This window comes from Corvus kubaryi, unplaced genomic scaffold (genome assembly GCF_017639235.1).
Source record: "Corvus kubaryi isolate FWS band 111438036 unplaced genomic scaffold, C.kubaryi_AGA036_p1.0 37256, whole genome shotgun sequence".
Lineage (NCBI taxonomy): Eukaryota > Metazoa > Chordata > Aves > Passeriformes > Corvidae > Corvus > Corvus kubaryi.
Window position 1 is genome coordinate 8,303,471 of NW_024581076.1, and position 13,423 is coordinate 8,316,893.

Consider the following 13,423-nt stretch of genomic DNA (forward strand, 5'->3'; position numbering starts at 1 on the left):
TACTTTTATATATATATATATATAAAAATATATATATATATATATAAAATCTAAATATTTCTATATATGTGTGTTTTATTTTAAAGCTATTAGTAACTGGAACTGTACTGGTGCATCCTTTTCTGAATTATTCAGTGTTTCCAGTGCACACTGTCTGAGGCTGAAAAAATTCTAGATATTCCATTCTGAGTAGTAATGAGTCTGATTTGTGAAAACTTCAGGCTCTCTGATATTTTTATATGGTTTTATCTTTCAAAGTGAAAGCTACTGTATTTCTGTTCTGTGAGTAGCACATACGTCACAGGATGATATTTGTAGTATATTTTAAATGTCATCTGTCAAGATACAAGTTCGTCTTAGGCTATTTCTGCAAATCACTGAAGTACTCATTTACAAAATAATATGTCAGAATTATCACATGAAAAGCTACTTCCTTCCATATGACCCGATAAAGTCAGCCTTCATTTTCTAGGTGTAAGGTTGCATTAAAATAGATACATCAGGGCATGATTTCTCTTTGAGCAGAAGAATCCATCAAAGGAAATACTGAAATTATTCTGTAACTTGTTTTCAATTAATTTTTAAATACCTTTTACCTGATTGCAACTGTCATGTTTGACCTTTGCTAATTAGCGGTCCTCTGAAATCTTGAGGTCTTCATTTTAATGAATAGATTCATATTATTTCACTGTCAAAGCTATAAATGTGGTAGTAACTATACAATTAGTGTTTCAAATCCAGAGTTAAGTTATAATAATTGTGTTGATACATTTTGTTTACGCCTGAGGGTCTTATCTTAAGGGTTTTTTTACTTTTTAACCTAATTGAAATTACAACTTTGTTTAACCAGGAAACCATATCAAATAATTATTGTTTGCCCAAGGGATGCTAAACTTTAATAGAAAAGCATGTTTAACAAAGATATGAAAAACTGCATAATTGTTAACTGATTTGGAAAAGGTCTATCTCTGCTCAAAGTAAGTAAAAGTCATTCATACACGAGTTGAAATTGTTATGCTAATATTAATGACTCACTCATCCAATATTAATCTTTACAGTGCATTGATAATTATTTACTTCAGCAGATACTGTAGTAAGACACATTGCCTCTTTCTTTTCTAACACTGTAGTAAAATTCAAAAGCAAATACATTAAAGTCAGTGAGGTTATTTCAGTGTAAAATTAATGTGAGAGAGATTCATGCCTACTTTGCTTCAAATTAATTTATTAAAATTGTGATTTAAATGATACTATTAGCATGAAGGATAAATTATTGTGATTTAAATGATACTATTAGCATGAAGGATAAATGAGTAATAATTTGCATACTGAGATTATTTTTAAACATTTTAGATAGAGAACAAGATCAACGTGAAATAAATTTTTTAAAGTTCATACCATAAAAAACATGATCCTGGGCTTAAAATACACAAAGAACATTTTGCAGTTTTTTATGTACAGTGTAGCGAACTATTTGATTTTACTTCTCCTTATTTATGTGGATTATGAAAAGCTCAGTAATGATTTTTAAGAAAACCTGACGGTTTTCAAATAAAATGTAATACAGCAGAGAGCAAATGTCTATGATTTAGGATATTTCAGGACAAAGGAAAAAGTCTAAGGGTAATGTAATCCAATCCAACACCTTAAGAATTGCCATTTTCCTACAATTAATATGTTTCAACTGATGCTATTTCAGTCAGACCTTCTCTGGCCCACGTGTAGAATAGAACAGTGCAAATGAAGGAAGAGCAAATGCCTGGGGAAAGCCTCCACCAGGAACGTGCCTCCGATACCCCGCTGAGTCACTGACAGGTCTGGGTGCCAACACTGCCCTGAAGCACGGGGAGACACCGGCACCTGCCCTGGGCAGAGCTCTTGTGCCCACAAATGCTGTTCTCTGCTTTGGGGAGAGCTCCAGGGCTTGTCATCTCCCTTGGATAGAGTGGATAGCAGCTGAGCTGGCGTGCTCAGACATTAACATCCAGCTGTGTGTGAAACACCTTGGGGTGTATGAGACACCTCATGATATCACTTTATCTCCAAGAGATGCTTCCTGTGATCGTGACAGCTGGAGGCCAGGCAGGATGCACAAGGGTATTCCAGATGACAGTAAGTACAGATGATTAGGCAACAAAACACTGCCTCTGGCTCATCTGAGCCATCTACATCACAGAATCATTTAAGTGTATGAAACTAAAGCTTGGCTTAACCCTTTGTGACAATTACTGCTCCTGAAGGATCATGGGCTCCAACTACATCCTCTAATATTATTTCAGTAAGGACCTGCGTTTTGCAGACATTTATTATGTTGCTGTGGATGTACTGAACATCTGTGTTTTGTTCTGGGAGGGTTTTGTACATTCAGCTGGCACTGGGGACAGAGAAACCACCTTGTAACTGTATTGGCTGTCAAAGAGCCAATTGCTTTATAACGTCATGGCAGGCTCACAGAAACATGGAATTGTAAAGGTTAGAGAAGATCTCTTAAGATCAAGTCCAACCATTAACCTAACCTATGTTCACCACTAAACCACATCCCCAAGTGCCACATCTACACCTTCTTTTACCTTAAAGAAAAGCTGGCAGGGCAGAGAGGATCAGTATTTTTATGGAGAAGCGTATTTGTATCACCCTTTATCCAGTTTACTACTTGTCCTTCTGCTTGTTTGTCTTTTATAAAAATCCCCTGAAGTATTTGCTGAGTATTGTCTGTGATTTTCTAGTGCTCTGTTCCGTGCAAAGGTTTTCAGTTTGCGTAGCTAATGCTGAAGCACAGTGTGACAGTGTGTGTTTAATTTAAACACTTCTGCTCAGAAGGCAGGTTAAGTAGGAGGCAGTTTGAGGGTATGAGTAAACATTCTGTTAGACTCTGAGGAGGCAAATGGTCCTTGCCTGATAGGGTGCGTGAGGTGTTAATGAATCTTGCTGACTTCAATCCTCTCATTAAGAAAATGAGTATCTTGTTCTTGTGTATTTTAGGATTAGATTACAATATCTTAATAAACAGTAGCCAAAAAAATAGTAAATATAGTAATAGTCATATCACAGTTAAAAAGATAAAGTAGGAAATGAAGACAAGAAATCAATTTAGGGCCATTTTCCAAAAAAAAGTTGCCCTGAGAGTTTTTTTCTATGAGTGGCATACTGTTATTAACACTGTTTGATGAAGAAGTTTTCCTCACATAAAGGCAAGGTTTTACTCTTGCTTAGAGGTGACAGCTCTAGGATATGGAAATAAGCCTTTTCATTCCATTTTACACCACCTGCCCACTGCTGCCCAGAACATTAACACTGATGTTTCCTGTTCTCTGCAATCCATTAGCCCCTATTTCCATGAAACTGATACATTCTCTGTTATCACTTACTTGTATTTATGGAATCATGGAATCATAGAATCATTTAGGTTGGAAAAGACCTCTAAGATCACCAAGCTGAGCCATTAACGCAGCACTGCCAACTCCACCACTAAAACATGTCCCAAAGTGCCACATCTGCACTTTTGACATATCAGGATATCCCTGCAAAATATCTTAGTTGTACCAAATCAGCATTTTCTGATAAACATTTTTAATTCCTTAAGGTGCAGAATAATCTTAATGTTAATGAAAATGAACTTAAAATTAAATGTTAATGCAGCAGGGTTAAAGCTCTGTCTGAATTAATAAATTTTAAATTTTCCAGTATTATATTCATGCCAGTTTATAATTTACAGAAAGATTAATTAATTTTAATTGATGGGGAGGGTATCAACAGCTAAATAAAATTTAAATACAAGCTTAGTAAATCAATGATTCCTTAAAGTGCTGAAGTGGTTTAATATGGTAATTCTTACATCTTGTGTACTTCTCTTCCATCTAAGACAAGGAGATTTCATTCTAAGGAATCATGATTTCAGCTAAAACTCTTCTGAAAAATCAGCACATTTCATACTTTCTCAGGACATCCTGAGAATTTTCCTGCAGCCCTCATGAAATGGCAGTCTTTCTTTCAGTTTTCTCAGCAATGTATTCATTTTTAATGTTTTTTCTTTATTTCACTTTTTTTTTTTACCGTGTTCTCTGAGGCTGCTCCAACCAATCTTTTATTCTCTTTTTCCTTTTGTACCACATTTAATATTCTAGTACCACATCTATACTATCTATACCATGCTTTCTAACCATCCATTGCCATTCTCTGTCTAGACAGAGCCGAAATCCCTAACTTAGGGCTTTTTACAACCTAGAATTCTTTCCAGAGGGTAACAGCATAAAGAGCAGCCAGACAAGCCACCTTGACTAATATCCTAACTATTAAAATATATTGCCTTGCTACATATGCACCAGGAAAGTGCTCACATATGTGAATTCTCAAAGCCAGAGAAGACCTCTCAACCTAAGACCTCTCCATTTTTTGATGAGTACATTCATAAAGCCAAGGAACAGAAGTTGAGAGGCTCCACCCTTGCTGTAGATGGTGGTGTTCAGCTGCTTTTTTGAGCCCTCTCTGTTGCTGAGGGGCTTTGTCCTACATCAGCCAATTTCCTGATCCTAGTGGAGCTTGGGTGGGAGGTGGTCACTGGACTGGTGATACTGCAATAATGCTGATATTCAGGAGAGCAGAAACGGAGGTCCTTGGAAGATCTTCCAACAGGGAGGCTCCTGGTGAGGCTGGGTGCCCACTGTTTCTTCCTCTTTGGAATGAAACTACTCGTATTTCAAGAGGTAAACTGTCTGATCCCATATTCAGCAAGTCTGCCTATAAATAGGGGAAAATCTTTGATAAAGCTATATGACAGAAGTTGTGATATGCATGGAACTGTCTAAAATAAATATAATTATTTAGGACTAGTATTTGCAAAGGTTTTGTGGAATTTTAATTAGCTCTATTAACTGTAATGAAAGTTACATTGTATAAATCTTATTTACTTATTTTTTTGTCCCAAATAGTTCAAAATTTCTCTGTCTTCAGACTTTTTAAATTTAGTTTTAAGAGTTTACAGCTGTCGTTACTTCTGTATTGTATTGTTCCAATCAATACCATAATGGTGATAATGTAGCTATATTTCAAGTGTCTTATAATTCTTAACATATGTTTTCTTATCTTGATTTCTAATATCAAAGTGGCCATATTAAACAAAAAACCCTCTTGCTATTTTCTTGTTATATTTGAACTATTACAGTATTTTTCTTCTGGGTTTTTTTTGTTGTTGTTGTTTTTTTGCAGGGCCTGAAGGAGCACTTTTTGAACATTCTGTAGAAACACCACTTGTGAAAGCAGAAGCTTTTAAACAGCTTAGGTAAGAATTTCTGCATAAATCTAATAAGTAAATGTTAATAAATACTCACATTTTTCAAACACATGATTTTCATCACAGAATTACTGATACCTTTTTTTTCTGGTTTATGTGACAAGTTACTATTTTGAAGGAAAATCATATATATTGTTCTGCAATTCTGAAATACGTTATCAATTATTTATTGCTGATGGTGAATATATTTAAAACCACTGTGGAAAGATATTCTGTAAACTTCTATTTTTGGGTTTTTAAACACTTTGAAATATGACTTTTTCTACTGTGTTACAATACAAGTTGTTTGTCTGCAGTAGGTCATCAATGTGTAATTAGTCAAGATTTTTGAAAACTAGTATCAATCTGAGGAAGCAGACTAAGAAGGAAAACATGGAAATGTATGAAGCTCTGTAATATGACTAAAAAGCAGTTTGGGCTGAGAAAATCATTATTATGTACTTTGTATTCAGAGCTCCTTAATTCTGGGATTGCATTTTTTTGTGCATTATTCTGTTTAATTTCGAGTATCCCAAATTAGTTTATAATGTGCTGGTTATGGTGAGGTAATAAACTCAAATTATATTCTCTTCATGAACATGTTATCTTTGATTTTATAAGCCAGTTCAAAGAAAGACTTGAAATGAAAGAGGGTCTCTCTAACCATTGTATTTCTGTCCTTTCATACCTTGGCAGTTTGCTACTTTCTGTCATAATTTCTTTTCTTAGTTTTTCTCTCCAATAGGGATAGCTACTAGAGAGTAGTGGAAGATGATGAAAGCTTTCAAAAACACTCTCTACCTTTCTGACTGAATTTTCAAATTGAGGATGACAAATGAGAGGGAGACTGTTAGGATAATTATTTTGATTTTCTTGTTTATATTTAAGATTTACTTGCAGTAAAATACCTTGTGCTTGCATTTGAAGACAGTGTGAGCTCAAGGCATTATTTTTTACATGTAGATTCCACTTTCAAAAATGTGTTTCTTCTGTTATGGTAGAATTTGAGTGTGACAGACTTTGAGCAATATTCTGCATTATAAGTGTACATTGTCTGGTTTTGTAGAAAGTGGATTTATTATGTTGGAAATTTGTCATTTTCTGTGATTATCTAGACTTTAGTGAAGTAGGAAATCTAATTTCTTAATTGCAAATTTCTCTGCAAATTTTGATTGGATACATATGTATTTTCTATGGTTGTTACTTTGCTTCAAATGCATAATCAATTAATATTTTAATAGGCTTAAAGCTGATAGTTTTATTCTACATCTGTTATGCTCTGTTACATTTTAAGTTCTTATTCGCACTTCTGTTTAACTAGTTATGATGTTTCTGACTACATACAACTATTGTTAGTACAATTTTTCTACCTGTTTTTGAAATAGGGTAACATTGGAAGGAAAACACTGAGCTTAATTCAAAGTGTTCATAGAGTTCTCCTCCATGGATGAGTTTACCTCACAGCTTACCTCTTTAGTGATTTTTACCATGTCAACTATAAACACACGTTTTGAGCTAGAATGTTGCTATGTGTTAGCAGAGCTCAAATGTAATACATAAAATCCCACTCAGTTCTGTCTTCAATTAACTTAAAATAGTAGGAAACACAAACTTTTCCAGAATTAACAGAATGTTTGCTAAACATAATTTACAAATTATTGTAAAGTCGGGGAAGTAGCTACCTGGCCACCGACACACTTGTGTCTGTTGTTAGTATTTGACATGAATCTAGCTGCTAAACACCTGTGCTAGAAAATGAGTTAGCTTAATCCTAAGAAAACTGATTGTCAGCGCACGAGGCTATGCAATGTACACACCACTCACTTGTGCCATCGTAGAATAGCTTGGGCTGGAAGGGACCTTAAGGATCATCGGGTTACAACCCTCCCTGCCATGGGCACCTCCCCTTAGAGCAGGTTGCTCAGAGCCCCACCCAGCCTGGCCTTGGACACCTCCACCATCCACAGCTTCTCTGGGCATCCTGTTCCAGTGCCTCACTATCCTCACAGTAAAGAATTTCTTCCCAATATCCAATCTGAATCTTTCTTCCCTGTTCTATCACTACAGGCCCTTGTAAAACGTCCCTCTCCTCTCTCCTGTCCTGGCAGGCCTTTACCAGAGCAGTTCAGAATGCCTCAGTCCTTTAATTTTATTTTTTTTCTGTTATAATCAGTGTCAAGTTTGAAAGCAGAGATAGCAACGATTTAATTTTTTCATTAAGAGCTTCTGGGGAAGGTTAAGACGGAAATGCAGTGGTCTGCAGTGCAGATGGCAAGTGTAGTTGTAGGCAGACAAGACCATTTTGTCAAGCTGGAAAAAGGTTACTTTCAAGGGTAATCTTAAATTTCAGCGTAAACAAAATTCATGCACTCTGTTGTGGAAAAGCTCAGACAAGTTTACCAAAAAACTGGTATTTTGTAATGCTTCATAAATACTCTGTTTCATTCCACACTGTTAAATACAGGAACCTGCCCACTGGAAAGCACTTCAGTATGAAAATTTAAAATGCAATTTTAGAAGCCTTTCCAGATGAGGGTAGTGAGTATAGAGTTATAGGTAATGTAACATATTTGCTTACCTTGAGCCTTATCTCCACACTTTACTATTAATCTTCTCCTATTTTTCCTCTGTTTTTCCTTCAGTGGTTTGTGCTGTGCCATGTGGATGTGATATGCTGGGTAACTGTGTTATAAAGTGCCGTGGTCTGCAGCATTAAATGTGGGGAATAGTATTTCGAGAAACCCCATCCACTGCGAATGGAGTTGCAGGTTTCAAGGAGCTGACTGGAAAGCTGTTAATGCTTGTAACTTTTCAGCTTGTTTCATGTGAAGGGGGCCACATTCCTTCTCTGTCATTCAGATTTAGGGCAGGATTTCAAACAAAGCTGACACAAATGGCCTCTGAATTGCACATTCTGCTGGCTTTCTTGTCCAAATGCCGAACTTTCAGAGAGACTGCTTTTCTGGAAACAAAGAGATATATGTCTTGGAACATGTCTTTTTATAGCTAAGTTACGGAGACAGAGCAATGGAATTATACTGTGGTCAGTAACTGTCTTTTCATTTGTAATTTGAAGGAAAATTATAGTCCTTTTCAGTCTAAAAGATCAAATTTATGACTCACTCATAAAGAAAAGGAGACATGCTTGCACTTAGCTAGGAAGAATTAAAACAACAAAATCTGTATTTCGTTATTGTAGCTTTCCTAAGCTTAAAATAATATTGCCTATTTTTTAATTCCTTTAATGGAGTTCTTATATCTACATAAGATACTTAGTTTTCATTTACAAAATTTTTTAAGACTTTAGGACCCAGTGGACACCTAAAAACAGGGCCTTGCATGTAACAAGTGTCCAACAAACATCTCAAACACTTGTTTACACTCAACAGGGAGATTTGGATATATCCAGGAAATACCCTTCTCAGACAAATATCACTGGAGGAGGCACTTGGTTGAAACAGCCAATTGTCATTAGTGAGAACAGAAATATGTCAGTGATTGCCACAATCCAGGTCTTCATTCCTGCCAAGCTATTTTGTAGCCTTTCCATAGCTCTTCATGAGGCCTTGTACTTCCATGTGTATTTGGCACCTTGAGAACTTGCATCAGTCAGGTCTCCTGGGGCTTCCCAAGAATTTGTTTAGCTGACACCTATAACTAGATCACAGCAAAGTTTTAATGGAAAACAGGTATCTTTATTCCTAGAAAAACCTGAATTTAAACAGAATTAGGAAAGCTCATGTTCAGACACATACCTTGTGATCCAAAATGTAGGTCAAAAATCGGTAACAGCAACTACTGGAACTATATGATGTAGACAGAGACATTTATAACAATTTCCTAAAAGCCATCTTTTCCCCAGGTTCCTGTTAGGTAATGGAAGTAGCCTCTTCTGATGTTATCCAGAGTTTCATGCCGGCACACGTACCTTTTTATACGCCCTGTTATCAAATAACATTCTCTGTGAAAACTGGTGTCTAAGTTTAGACCTTTTTCCAGTCTGTTGCTAACATATTTTTCTGACAACTTACTTAAGCTTAGAATATCATTTAGCCTATTCCTCTATTCCTCCTAAATTTTGTATCCTTGAATAATGTGGAGTTCATACATAGTTTTGTCATTTTGATACCGTTCGCTTCTTGTGATCTACACGGCTTGTGGTTTTCTGAGGGAAAACAGTGGATCAGCAAAATTCTTTAAATCTCAAAACGATGTTTCTGAGCTGAGCATTTGCATTTCCGAAACTTACAGAAATGTGCTTTACAAGTATGGCATTTTTCCATTTATCAACTAACTGTGTGCTATGAATAATGAATAGAATACTTATGAATTAGTACTATCTTTGTTCTCATATTTGTCATGTATGGCTGTCTGACAGCCAGCAACTGTGCCTTCTGAGCACAGGTCCTGTGGGAAATCACTTTTAGTACAGACAGCTTGTGGTATTCTGACAGTCCTTCAGCTGAGGGTTTGCATCCAAGTTCAAAATGATCCACATCATTCCACAACTCTTGATTTTGGAAAGCACTATAGCAGGAATGATATCACTGCTCCAGAGAGTCAACTTTTGCTAGAGTATGATTATATAGAGAGATATATGTTACCAGGATATGGGCATATTTAATGGTTTGTGGGTATATGCTGAAAGTATTTCAGTATTCCCCAGGGAAACAGATGTATTCTAAACAAATGTATAATATTGGTATTAATTAAAACTCCAAATGTGTAATTAAAGAAGCATTGCTTTATATTTAAGTGAAATACCTGTCCAACACTTAAAAGCATAATAAAAGCTTAATAAAAATATTTATTAAAGTATTTACTGGTATGTGACTAACATATTACAGAATATTGATAATTTGAAGGCCAATTATATGTTTTTCTAGGTATCTGGTTAGGGTAAATTACTGTACTGATGGTAGGCCTTTCCCTGTCTATATATTCATAATTAACATACACCCTTTAATTTTATGTCTGTTCTGTGGCATCCAATAACTCTACTTATGGAGTTATGGCTTCTACTTCTCTCTGATTCTTTCCAGTCTTATTTTTATCCTTTCCATTCCCCGTTGATAGTATTTTTTTCCTTTTGCAATTGAAGCATTTGCTGTGGTTAAACTATGTAATAAGACAGAGAGAAAGCTGGAAACTGAAGTGGGGTTTTATGGCTGTATGAGTAAGAATTATGAAGGAAATCTAGACAAATGTATAGAAGCCAACCAGGGTAAAAACATTTGCCAAATAATTGTTTAATCATATTTGTAATGCTAATGCTTACATGCTAGTTGTGTAAAAATGCCATCTAACTAATTGAAGTACAGTCATTTTGATTTGAATTCATTATGTAAATCAAAAGCCCAGTCAGTCAGAAGAGAATGAATTACATAGTGGAAAGTAAGACTATGGTTATGATTCAGTGTTTGCAAGCACCTCTGCTCCCTGACTAGTGCGATATTTCTACTGCTGTGTAATTTTATGAGCCCTGGCCTTAATTTGCTAGATATAAATTTGCATTCATACACTTTACTGCAATCAGGTTAACAAGGAACACCATCAAATACTGCTTTTGGAAGCTTTAAAGAATTTCTTTCCATTTATCTGATGGACTCAAATGTGTAAAAAGGTGTCGTTTAGAAGGACTGGATAGTACAGGGCATTGTGTTTATCATCTTTTCAGAAGTATTTCTGACTTGAATATTTTAAAAAACTCTATTAGCAAAGTCTTGTGTATGACAACACATCTGGTTGTCTTTTAAGCAGTGATTTTACCCATAAATATTAATCCTAAAGTGAAAAGAATTTTGCAAGCACTCTCATAAATGGCTTTCATTTGCTGCAGTCATGTGGCTGATGTTCTTCCTAAAGCCTCAATTTTTCAGAGATGTCACTTAACGCATTAAAACCAACAAAAGTTGTTTCTGCTTCTTGTATGGGACAGTCATTTAAGTGTTTTCCATGGCTGCTTATGTCAGTAGCACAAAGAGCAAAGTTGTATTGATTAATGCACCTGTTGAACTGGGTGCCTGACAATGTCAGACTGCTCAGTGAGCTTGCTAAAGTGAAATTGTCATCAGTGACTACAGCATATTCCACCAGAGCACAAGCCACTGTGAAAACTTCGTTAGTGATTGTCACAGTTTTAGGCACCTTGCAGATGGGCACGTGGAGCCCTGTTTGTAAGCCTGATTGTGCTGTCACTGATACAAGTTGTAATACTGAGTTGAGCTGATCATCCCTTACATTATCTTTAGCCTGCATACTTATCTGCACATGTATCAAGAGAATTGGGGAGGAGGCATGAAACAGGAGACACCCACCATAAGGATGTGGGTGTGGCAAACACTGGAAAAAGAAAAGGAAGCATTTCCTGATAAGAGTAACTTTTCCAAGATGCATTGCACATGTACATCATCACTACTCACTCCTTCCCCTCTCCCTCAGACTGTGTGCACAGTTATGGTACTTCAGCTGTGAGGACTCTGATGACAGTGTGGCACATTGAGCCACTGTACTAACAAATCACAAGAAGGAAAGGGTATGGCCTGCTTTTTGGCAAAGCCTCTTCACTTAAGTGTTTATTTTCGTGGAGAACATGTGAACACTATGAACACTGTGAACAGCGTGCACTGAAGAACTCCACTTACTTGAAATCTTTCTATGCTTCAGCATATTAAATAAAAATTTACTTAGATACATATAGAAGAAAAGCATGGCAAATTTCAGCCTGGAAGAGAATTTTATGATATTTCTCATAAAGAAAATGCTTAGCTCATTTTTTACAACAGTGATGCAAATGCTGTTATTATATGAGATTAAAATTTTATCATATAAGATGTTATTTTATAATATTATTAAAGTAATTTGAAAAAGATAGTCATGCTGGAAACATCTGTGATGTGCCAGATTTAATCACATTCACTGGGGCCTTGGTCATTTTTAATTACCTGGAGAATCAGCACATCATAAAATTGAGGTCATCACAGAGACCTCTTTTGAATTAGCTCTTACCACTCTTCATCACAACTGTCACTCTTGAGAGAAGCTTCTATTTTAATCATATCTCAGTCTTATCTTTAGTCTTCATTCCTTCAACAACTCTGCATTGAGTGACAGTGGGCAAACAGGAAAAAACACCTCAATGTTTAAAATGGACGGAGAATTAGTAAACAAATAAGTACTCTGTGATAATCATATCTGTGGGGGTATACTTACAGCTTTTACCAGCTAGGCTAGTAATTTAATGCCTTAGAAAGCCTCGAGCAGCCTAGAGGGCCAGCACGGGCAATCCAGCATTTCAGTAGCTCTAAAAGCGGCAAAATGGTAGCTGCAAATCCAATACCACCAGCAGAAGCAAAGAGGGAGAAATACAGCTCTTAGCTTGCTTAATTTCCCACAATTAGAAGCTTTCAAAGAAACAGAAGCACACAGATGTTCGCAGAAAGAGTTGCAAAGCCAAAAGAGCGCGGGCCCCGCCTTGGTCCTCTCTTTTATTCGGAGAAGGGGAAAGGGGAGGACTGGGGGCAGACCCGGGGTGAGCGGCCAGTCAGACACTGCTAAAGAGTTTGAGTTACATTTGGTTTTGCCTGCGCTTTGGAACAAAGGGGTTCAGCTTGGGGAAGGGGAGGGGAAGCTCCGAGCAGGCAGCAACACATATCTGCTATGTTTTTTAATACGTTATAAATGTTGTTTTAAATTGCTTTTAGAGCCTTTTCAAAGTACCATTAAAACTGGGAACTGTTTTATTCTCTTTTTAAGAGAACATATAACTGCATTTGTCCTAGAACTTTGAACGCTTCTTTTATGTTGCTTGCATTAAAAAAAAATCTTTTAACCAAAACCTTGGGAGCTGGAAACATCTGTTATTCAAATCTGGCTTTGTAATTGTGCTTGTGCACAGAGATCCCCCCTAAGCCATAAGCAGTGTTAGTGCCTGCTGTGCTTATGCTGAACAATTCCCTTGAATCCAGAATCTCAGAACTGAGCTTTACTAGAATCATCTGCTGCCACGCATTTCAGATTTACAGCATAAATACAGAACTAACGTGGAACACAGGCTATTTCAAGAAATAAACTGATAAGAATTTTTTTATTTAAATTAAAGGAAAGAAAAATGTGCTGAAGGAAACACCAGCTGACATCTTCAAGAGCGGCAGA

At 36.3% G+C, this 13,423-nt stretch overlaps 1 protein-coding gene across 6 annotated transcripts in view; it reads left to right on the forward strand.

Moving 5' to 3' along the window:
- SGCG (sarcoglycan gamma) overlaps positions 1-13,423 on the forward strand; it is a 110,657-nt gene that overhangs the window by 82,408 nt on the left and 14,826 nt on the right. For all 6 annotated transcript variants that reach the window (XM_042023966.1, XM_042023968.1, XM_042023967.1 and 3 more), the window contains one exon: positions 5,206-5,278. In XM_042023966.1, coding sequence (XP_041879900.1) covers positions 5,206-5,278 — 73 coding nt within the window. The remainder of the gene's footprint in view (positions 1-5,205; positions 5,279-13,423) is intronic.